Source organism: Nicotiana tabacum, chromosome 15, assembly GCF_000715075.1.
Source record: "Nicotiana tabacum cultivar K326 chromosome 15, ASM71507v2, whole genome shotgun sequence".
NCBI classification, from domain to species: domain Eukaryota; kingdom Viridiplantae; phylum Streptophyta; class Magnoliopsida; order Solanales; family Solanaceae; genus Nicotiana; species Nicotiana tabacum.
Window position 1 is genome coordinate 4,558,461 of NC_134094.1, and position 11,474 is coordinate 4,569,934.

At 31.1% G+C, this 11,474-nt stretch overlaps 1 protein-coding gene across 1 annotated transcript; it reads left to right on the forward strand.

Annotated features, from left to right (window-relative positions):
- Window positions 1-857: 857 nt before the first annotated feature.
- LOC107782270 (AT-hook motif nuclear-localized protein 1) lies at window positions 858-7,091 on the forward strand. Its single transcript, XM_016603140.2, has 5 exons — window positions 858-2,041; window positions 4,361-4,428; window positions 4,644-4,775; window positions 5,783-5,944; window positions 6,490-7,091. The coding sequence occupies exons 1-5, from the start codon at window positions 1,669-1,671 to the stop codon at window positions 6,718-6,720; spliced, it is 966 nt and encodes a 321-aa protein (XP_016458626.1). The 5' UTR covers window positions 858-1,668; the 3' UTR covers window positions 6,721-7,091.
- Window positions 7,092-11,474: the final 4,383 nt, after the last annotated feature.

The window sequence follows — 11,474 nt, forward strand, 5'->3', positions numbered from 1 at the left end:
AATTAAAGTTTTTTTAAAAGGTTATTCTTTTCACTTACATAACACTCATACATGTTCAAAAGAGTTGCAATAGTCCAAACATCTATTTTTTTGCGCAAATATTTTCAAAAAGTTTCTTTGAATTAAAATTTCCAAAAATTGTGGCTTATTAGAATCTTTCTTTCTTTTACTTTTTCTTCTTTCACTATTCACATTCACAAGTCAAATCCCACCCTATAAGAACTTTAAATAAAGCAACAAAAAAAAATGTTTTCTCTTATTTTGGTTCTCCCTTTTTTATATTCATATTTCGTACATTTTGTCTCTATTTGCTTATGAAGAAAAGCCTTAAATAATAAGCAACCATTGAAGGGATTAATATAAAAAATGTAGGGGTATATATTTTATTTATTTCCCCCCTTCTTTCTCTTTCTTTTCTTTTCAATTTTGTAAGAAAACAAAAAAGGAGAGAGAGCGATGGTTGTCTTCATGCATTGGCAACCTAATTTCACTTTTCCCAACTTCAACTTCTCATTTTTTTAAAATTCAAATTATATATTGTCAGTAATAATCAGTATAATTTAATTTATTATATTAGGTTATTTATCATTTATTACTTAGTTATCAATCAATAAATATTAATTAAATAAAGTTATTTGCAATTAACTTTTAAGTAATGTGATGACATAAAAAAATTTATACTATTACTTCATAAATTTAAAATTTTCTATTTTCAAAATTTTCTTTTCACCGGACTTCAAACCATTTTCTTAACCACAATACATAATTTTCCATCTTTCCATTATTTATTAATTAATGACCTAATATTTAATAATTTCTTTTTCTGTCATTATTATTATTTCCCTTCAATTACGATTCAGACAATCTGAGGGAAGTTAGGAAACCCAAATTACCTTTTTTCTTTTCTTTTTAACTCCACAAAGACAAAACTCCATTTTTCACATTTTCTCATCATTTCTTTAAGCTAAAAATTCAATATTTTTCCTTTAATCCCCACTCTTTATTTCTTGAAAATAGCTAAAAATCCTTAATTTTTTTTTGATTTTTCCCATTAGCTTCAGAATTTTTGCCAGTTTAATGCTTCTGTATTTTCTGTTCAGCTGGTAAGATTATCAAAAGTACTTAAAAGCTTCATTCTTTTTTATTTTATTTTTTCATTTGGGTTCTGTTTTTTTTAGTCTGTTTTACCCCACCCCTCTCAAATTTATCTGGTTTCTATAATTTTTTATTTTTAATTCTGGAGTGATTTAAGCATATAGGTTTATAAGTTAAAGGTGAAAACTTTGTGTTGTGTTGTTAGTTTTTTTTATTTTTTTTGAAGGTTTCTGGAGTGATTTTGGTGTCTTAATTCTGGAGTGCTTTTTGGCATTCTGAATATAGAAAAATTATGGCTTTATGAGTAAAAGATTCAACTTTGTGTTGTTTTGTTAGTTTTCTGATATTTTTGAAGATTTTTTGCTTTTAACTGCAGGAAGATGATGATATTTTTTTGTTAGTTTTCTTGATTTTCTGATTTTTAATTAGTATTTTGTTAAAAAAAATTCTCAAGTGATCTTTATTTTGGTGTTTGGATTATAGGAAAATGGTGGGTTTTTGAGTACTAGGTAAAATAAAAAAGAATTTTTTTTTTTCTTTTGGGGTGATTTTCTTGTTGAAAATATTTGAGTTATGGAGGGAAGAGAGAATATGAGTATGAGTGGAGTAACAGTAGTGGGATCAGATGCACCTTCAGATTACCACGTGGCACCTAGAACCACCACTGAATCAGCAGCTCAAATGGTGGTTATTTCACAAACTCCGGTCACTGCCACGGCGGCCGGCGCCATAACCGGCGGCGGAGCAATAGTGGTAGCGAAGAAGAAAAGGGGTAGACCAAGAAAGTATGGACCAGATGGGGCACTGTCACCTAAGCCGATATCGTCAGCGGGGCCTGCGCCATCGCCGGTGATTGATTTTTCTGTGGAGAAACAACGGGGGAAAATCCGGCCAGTTGGGTTGGTTAGTAAGCCTCATATGCCTAAGCTGGATGTTGAAAATTCAGGTAAAGATATTACTCCCTCCGTTTCAATTATGTAACTAGTTTGATTGGGCATGTAGTTTAAAAAAAAGACTTTTGAACGAGACTACTGTACTAAACTCCTGCTGTGCATGGACTCTAGGTAAATCTGGTTCTATAATTTAAATTTGACGGGTTCAACATTTATGATATTATAATTGAAGTCATTGCACTTTTAAAATTATGTGTTCAAAATTTAGTAATTTTCACTTATTTATTTATGCTCCATGTCAAAATGCCGAATTCAGTTGAACCTATTAGTTATTTAGATTTTAGCTACATCCACCACTCGGTCCAAGGAAACGCCGGACCTATTGTACACAGTGACGGACCCAGGATTTTATGCAAGCGGGTTCAATCTTAGAAGTACATAACTTTAGTCATAAAATAGTAGTTGTCAAGTGGGTTCAAATAAAATATTTATACAAAATTTACGTTGCTTTAATCATAATTTATACATATACACAGTATTATTTTTTGGTGAAGCGGGTTCAGTTGAACCCGTTTTCCACCACGTACGTCCGCCACTGATTGTACATATAGCCTTAAGCTGTATTTTTGCAAGAGGTTGTTTCCGCATCTTGAACCCTGACATCCTAGGCAGGGGCGGATCTACCTTATGAGGTAGGGGTACCACGACACCCGCTCGCTTCGCTAAAATTCTTAGTATGTACATAATATCTCTGTGAAAAAACGTATAAATGGATAGAGTGGCACCTAGAAGTCACAAAGTGGAAGCGGGTGTCATTGGTTTAGCCTTCCCTTTGAAGGCTTTCCTTGGCCTCTTGAATACAAGTTCGATTCCCTGTTGGAGTCTCTTTTCCTTCTTTTTCGGTTCTTTCCCTCCTTTTATTACTTGCTAAGTCTCTCTTCTTCATTTGTTTTAACTTTCAGTCCTCATTTTGTTTCTATCATTATACCTTACTTTATGAACAATTATTTTCTATAGGTAATTTGAATTGATTTTAACTAGCATATAATTTCTTTATTTTTAATGAAACGATATTAATTTATATATTGGAATATAATTTGAGCAATATCTTCTATTGGGTTTTGAAAAAAAATTAAATGGCTTGATTGATAGTCGTTTTGAGTCAAATATCATAGGTTGAATGTTGAACGTTTTTCTTTGAAAATAATTGTCATATAACTCAACAATTAAGATGGAAAAATAAACAAAGAACAATACAAGTAAATTAATCTAGTCAAACAAAGAATATATAGTGTAGTTAAGGTACTCTTTAAGCAAATATTTATATTGGAGGAGTTCTTTCATGAAATGTTATTTTTGTTTGCATTTTTATTTAGAATGTGTTTAAATTAAGCGTTAAAAATTTGAACTAAAATCGAACTTATTTGCTTTGTGAATGAAAGACCTATTCAAATTAACCAAAAACTAACCAAACCGACCCATTATTCCTAATCTGTCTTTGTAGCTACTGACATGTATATTGTATACATAACATGGTGGCACCCGCAATCTTCGAATCCTGGATTCGCCTCTGATCCTAGGCACACGGCTCTTAAATTATATATAGTCAAAATTTTCTTAAGAAATACTATATACTTATACTAAGTTGGCATTCATTGTGACAAGAGAGTATGAGTGCAGTCGTACTGTAAACGTTCTAATTAAAATTTTGGATTTCCCTTTGTGTTTAGTCATGTGCAAAGTTCTAATTTTTTGCAAGACGTGTTGATTAAATGGCCTAATTTTGATCTGTTTTACTAAAATTAGTCTTTGGAAGTGTAATTCTGAAAGTTGTTTTCTTGATAATTGAATACACTACCCTCATGGATGTACTGCTTACAAGGAAATTGTAGGGTTAATATTAGTTCCATGATCTATTGCTTATAAAAGGAAGGAATTATGTTCTTGGAATCTTGAACTAATTGTTGAGCTAAGTTTACTTCTAATGTGTCTTAGCGACTAAAGTATTTGGAAGTTCCTTGTGTTAGGCTTCATAAAATATATATATATATATATATATATATATATATATATATATATATATATATATATAATTTTTATGAATTAATGAACTTTCATGGTAAACATGAATTTCTACACACCTAGAAGTATTTCAAATCATTTGCCATATATTATCAAGTGACCTTTTTTTCCTTTTGTTGGGGAGGGGGGCGGGTTGAAGGTGGTACGGCCATAATTTTTCATGCTTTGCAGCTGAATGTTTTTTCTTTAGTTCGAGTTCCCTCACCCCCGAACATGACATATGTTTTCGGATGGATATTGGTCTGTAAAGATTCGTGTGAAAGCATTAATGTTTGAGTTTCTTTCTGTAGGTGAATGGGTCTCATGTTCTGTTGGTGCTAATTTTACACCCCATATTATCACCGTTAATACTGGAGAGGTAAATTATTAGCCAAAGCTGGTACATTTGTGATTTTTATGGGAATTTTCATAGTTTGGTGGCGTAATGTGTCTTGATTATCATACATCATATTTTGTAAATTCTTTCCATAAGCAGGATTTCTCGTGGCTACCATATATATAAGCATGTTTTAGTGACTATTATATTTTGAACTTCACGAAAGGTTGCTGATTGTTCTTTTGGTTTTCCTTTAGGATGTCACTATGAAGATTATATCGTTCTCTCAACAAGGACCTCGAGCAATATGCATCCTCTCAGCAAACGGTGTAATTTCAAGTGTTACGCTACGTCAACCTGACTCTTCCGGTGGCACATTGACGTATGAGGTGCTGCAACTAGTTATTCTCTTTTATGATCGTTAATCTACTGATTCATACTGTTGAGTGTCATGCTTACCTCTGTGCTTAATGTGTAATCTAATATCAGTTTACATTACTTGTTTGTCTTAAATAATTACTGCCATATATTTAGACTTCATTTATATTTAACAACACCCAACAAAATGTCATTAGACAATATACATTGACCGTTAGACAATAAGGGCAAATTTGGTCTGATTTGGTAAAGGCAGGGGTATATTTGACCCCAACTATTAACGCAGGGCAAAGTTGGACCATTTCGTATAGTTTAGGGGCAAACTTGGACCTTTTCACTTTTATAGCACATTCGAGCATGTTGTTTCCAACTTGTTGAAGGCTACTTTTGCAGTGTTTCTTGCATTGCCTCAAGTTCATTTGTTTAGAAAGAATTAGAAGCAACTTGTCAGTCCATGCCAGAAATTAGGGAGTTGTTTAGGTACTCGAAATGCTGAAAGTAATACTGAAATTATTAGTATACCAAATTCTGGTCCAATATATGAATGGTGATTGATCCATCAGGCATTTTTCTGATACTTATAATCTGATTAGAATTGTAGATTACATGAACTGGCACTTGAAACCATAGAATGAGTGTACTTCGCCATTTTAGGCCATTTTCATAATGGTGCCTAGTCGAATTAGGCCATTAAATTTCGAGGGGGAGTAAGTTTTATCATCCTTTTCTTGTATGGGTTAAGTCTATCTCTAAATAGTAGTAAGTGTGCTAGTCTATTAAGAGGGAAACATCATGTGTTGACTATGATTATGTAGGAGCCTCTATCTACTTGACTTTGAGTGGTTGTTTGGTTCGAGGACAAAATTATATTGGGATTATCATGCAAGGATTGCAATACTGGGATTAAACCTTTCTTCCTTGTTTGGAAAACATTCAAATTGATGAAAGGCATTGTCTCTGCACATGTTTACTCTGGTTGAAATTTGTGCATAACCGTCCTCTTCCATTGTTCGTGTAGGGACGGTTTGAGATACTGTCATTGACTGGATCATTTATGCCATCTGAGACGGGAGGAATGAGATACAGATCCGGGGGAATGAGCGTTTCTCTAGCAAGCCCTGATGGACGTGTTGTTGGAGGTGGAGTTGCCGGTCTACTAGTTGCCGCCAGTCCAGTGCAGGTATTGTTTCCCCTATTCTCAGTATGTTATTTACTAAGTATTGCATTGTGTATATTGTGGTAATAATTTGATTTATATCAATTGAGACTGATAGATCTTACTTGCTTAGTGTAGTTTGACCAGTTGGAGCATGTTATCTATCCTCTTTTCTATGTTATCCACCCAAAACTGTACTTGTTTCTTAGCTAACTTGACTGTGCAAAAAAGGTTATTTACAATGTCTGTAGATAAAAATTAATCTCTTTTAACAAATAGGGAAAAGGGTCAAGAATATTCCTCACAACGCGAATAATCTTAATTTTACAATCGGTAATACTTTGAGGGCATTCATTCCCTCCCCATTAGCAAATCATCTCGTATTTGCTATTGATCCTAACATAACTCTAACTTGAAGTATAACAGTAGATAATCTTAAACCATAGTTAAAACAACAACAACAACAACCCAGTGGAATGTCACAAGTGGGGTTTGGGGAGGGTAGTGTGTTACGCAGATCTTCAAGTTGTAACAGTTCGCATATTTCTTTCTTTGTTTCTGTGAATCAGATTGTTGTAGGCAGCTTCCTTGCTGGAAATCAACACGAGCAGACGACCAAGAAAAACAAATTGGAGCCTATAATAGCTGCTGTTCCTCTATCTAGTGCAGAAAATGAAGACACTTATAATCACTCTTCTGCAAAACAAATTATGCCAACTTCCTCAATTAACTGGTCGTCGTCGTTAGCCCCCGACTCGAGAAATAAGCCAGCTGATATCAATGTAACTCTGCCTGCATAGGGTATACCTTTCACAGTTCATATTGATCCTTAATTCTCACATCCATTTGTTGTTAATTTGTCTGTCAACCTCTTACCGGAGCATGTCATTTTCCGACGAGGTTTGTGTAGTAATTTGAACTAGTGTTCCACTTAGTTCTTTTCTTTGGTCTTTTGTTGTAGAATTTTAGATGTATAATTGGTCCCAGAAATGAATTTCATCTTAGTTAAAGGCTTTATGTTTAGTTTTAGCCTATGTTGCGCAGACTTTACAAAATGATGTCGCACCCATGTCGGATCCTCCAAAAATACAATACTTTTGAAGGATGCGATACGCGCCTGACAACATTTTCGGAGAGCCCGAGCAACATAGGTTTTAACAGGTACAATTGATCATCTTCTCTTTATGGAATGTTTCTGAACTGTTATAGTTTCCTGCATGGGAAGTGTTCTTTTTTTTCTCTTAACCATCTGGCGTCCAAAACTCATTTTCGGTATTAAATTTCGTATAATTTATGCCGAATTTAATAGCGAAAATTAGAGGTAAATATAAGTTGTACAAAAATCTATATAGTACGGAGTAAGATATACGGTATAGAATATGGGATAAATATCATGTATATTAGTAATGCCTGGATAAGAGCATATAACTATCCATGAATAATTTGTTCTCCACATAATAATTCTAGTAGTATATTTATTTTTCACATAGCAATCCCGTATTATTTATTCTTCGTATAATATATGCATTTCGATTACTTAAGTGATAATAAATAATACACTAGTGATTTCTATGTAACACGTAGACAATCTATGATTTCACGGATCTCATGCTTTATAAAAATATAATTCGGGTAATAACTAATAAACGATTTTGTTGGAAAAAAATATTGGTTATGGAGAATAAGAATTAACTTGAGGCGTGTCGAGGACACTGTCCTTCAAGATATTTCGCCCACATCATGATGAATAAAATTAGGTGTATTTTCACGATTCAACAAGCTCTTTTAGTATAACTAGGAATAGAAACAACAAAAATTGAAATAAAAAAAACTCAGCACAAAGAATTATACTATATATGTAGTCCAAAAAAGGACATCAGATTGTTACCTCACATAAGGTTTTGAAAGAAACGATTGGTCATTAAGGCTATTCAAGAATAATATCAAATTTCAGTTACAAAATTATTATTATATTTGAAAATATATTCAAATTGTATTCCAATTGATTAATATAATAACGATTGATTAATATAATATTAAAAAATAAACCTAGACATCAATTTGAATATTTCTTTTTGAGCTATCAAAATTATTTTTCTAACAATCCCCAGATAACTCAAAAAGAATATTAAGTAATAGAGTGAAATAAAAAGTTTCTCTGGGTTTTCACAAATGAGCATAATGCGTCGAATCTGGTGTCTCTTGGACTATGAACCAGATCTAGATAAGATAAAATTAAACTTACATAACAATTGGTGAAGTTTAGAATTCTATGAACCAAGAATTCTTTTGTAAGTTTAGTATCTTGTCTATCACATTATACTTGCACACACTTTGTTGTTTGACGCGATTTTGTGCTAATAGGCCATGCACGCGCCTGATTTTTACGAGTGCTCTAGAAATTTTTTGTCATAAATTTCATAGGAGCAACCCCATTCCACACTCATATAGGTCCTCCGTTAAGTGTATTCTGCAGCGCAATACACCACCTATAAAAGGCTATGGATTATTGGATTAAGAGTTTAATAACTCAGCCTCTCATTCCTTGCATTTTGCACTATACACACACCCCATAGAAAGGGACATGATTTAATAGTGCACATTTTATCAACTAATGACTTGTTATTCCCTATATAAACCTACTTCATGGGATCTCCAACCACCACATAGATTGGATTTCCATCATTGTTGATACTAGTTTTTGTGTATGTGTATTGCATGTGTGGCTCGCGCTAATCAATAAAAAATATACTATCTCTGTTTCAAATTATCTGTCGTGCTTTCTAAGAATAGTTGTCTCAAATTATTTGTCATTTTAGAATTTCAAGATAAAATAAATTATATTTTTTTCATTTTACCCTTAATAATAATTATTCTTGACAATGGAGATAACACATAAATAAAATAAATATTCCATGAAGAGAGACTATATTTTAAGTCATAAATAAAGGTAAAATACTCCAACCCCCCTCCTAATTAATGTTTCTTAAGGAATGGGTAAAAGAGTAACACAACAGATAATTTGACGCATATAGAATATATAAGAAACATAAATTATTGAAAATAGCAGTTGACGCTAAAATAAGTGCAACAATTTCTTAAATGCTAAAAAAATTAATGTTATACCTTGACATATTAATTGCATCCAATATATTCTAAACTTACAAAGACGATAAAAGTATTTAAAATAAAAGAATTCTCATAATATTTATCATGATTGAAGAGAGATATGGTGAGCGTTAACAGTCTAGATCACAAAAATAAAAATAAAAAATTCTCTAACGACAATGTAAAAAATATATGGAGCTGTCATCTATTGTAACAAATGCAAAAGGAGAGAAAAAATAAATGACAAATAAATAAATTATATCCTTATTGCTTCAGGTCTGTATTATTTTAATTTGGCTCTTAATACTACATCATCGTTTTTCTTTTATTTTTTTTGATTGTTTTAACCACAAAATGCTCTTTTTTTAAAGCCAACTTTATGTGCTCTAAGAGTTTTTTCAACTTGATATTTTTCTATTTAGAAAAGAATTGTCTGGCATTATTTTGTTAATTAGTTAATTCAAAAACTTAAATTTTTGTTCTCAATAAGAAAATAATTTATTTTTTATTGATTCAAATTCTTGATATTGGCTCATCATCTCAATAAGGATTATTTTGTTATTTTTTATTTTTAGATATTTGTGTTTGCAGAATCATGAGTGTTACCAAATACTATTTTTCTAGTCTCTCTCGCTCCCCCCTGTTTATCTTTTATATTTTCAAAATATTATATGTCATTTGTTTTAATTATTGAGTGTAATTATAAAGATATTATACATAAAAATTTACTAAATAGAAAAATATTTTTTGTAGTGAAAAGTAGTTCAAATATAATATGAACTATTATAGTTCACATATAATAACATGAAAAGAATATATTACAGTATTCAAATAAAAAAATAATTTCTGTAAGATAAAAAAAAATTAATCAGTTTTAAAGTCCAGTATAAAGATTTAACAAAAAAATTAGGTGCAATAAAGGGATAACTTCTAAAGTATTAACCACTATTTTACACATAGATTTGCACCTTTTATCCATGATAAAGTTTTCTTGTTATATATTTCAAGATCTCGTGGTTGATATTTTTATAACTTTTACAAGAACAAAATTTGCAAAAATAGTACTTTTACTCATCTTTCGTGGTTGATATTTTTCAACTTCTACAAGAACTAAACATGGAAAAATTATATTACTTATTTAAAGTCCTAAATAAGTGACCTTTTAAATATTAGGCATAAAAGTTGTATGATCAATTAATTACGTTAATATCGTTAAGAACACACACATTAGTTTACTTTTTTTTCCCCCATAGAATCTGCATCCACTAAAAGTAATATGAAAGATTTATAAGTATTTTATAGAGTTTAAACAAGGAAAGAATTTATGTATGGTAAAATACCAATTGATTTAAAGCCCTAAAATTTTGAACTTCTTACTTACCTCAAATAAGGAAATATTTAATAATAAAAATTTTAGTCAATTTTAAAGTTCTAAATATTAGAGAATTAATTAAATAATTATTTTATCCAATGTGAAATCTATTTTTAAAGGGTAAAAAAGGGAACGATATTTCGCTAAGGGGTTTCGTACTTTTAATATAGTATAGATAAGTCAAATTGGCAATAGTCTCATTCATGAATAATTTGTTCTCCACATAATAATTTCTAGTATTATTTATTCTTCACATAGCAATCCCGTATTATTTATTTTTTGTATAATATATGCATTTCAATCACTTAGGTGATAATGAATAATACACTGGTGATTTCTATGTAATACGTAGACAATCTATGATTTCACTAGGATTTTTTTCTTTATAAAAATATAATACTGGTAATAAAATAATCAACCATAGATCACTTAGGCGACCATAAATAATACATGAACGACTTCTAAATAATTCATAGGTGATTTATGATTTCGGCAGGGTCTTCCATTTTATAGAAAAAGAAAAAAATTGATAATAACTAATAAGCGATCAACTGAAGATCACTTTGACGACCATAAATTATACATGAATAATTTCTAGATTAAATATAAATGATCAATTACTTCACTAGGATCTCCCACTTTATAAAAATAGTAATTATTATAATAACAAATAATCGATCAATCAGCGATCACTTAGGTAATCATAAATAATACATGAGAGATTTTCGAATAACACGTAAGCGTTATATGGTTCAATCATAATTTCTCACTTGACATAAAAAAAAAAAGCTTAATAACAACTAATAAGTGATCCTGAAGATTACTTAGGCGATTATAAATAATATATGATCAATTAGATAGCACATATGTGATCTATGATTTCACGAGGATCTTTCAACTTGATAAAAAGATAATCCTACTAATAGCTAATAAGCGATCAATCGGAGATTCTTAGGTGATCATATATAATACATGAGCGATCTCTAGATAACTCATAGGCAATCTATGGTTTTACCAGGATCTCCAACTTTATAAAAAGATGATCCTTGTAATAACTAGTAAGTGATCAACCGG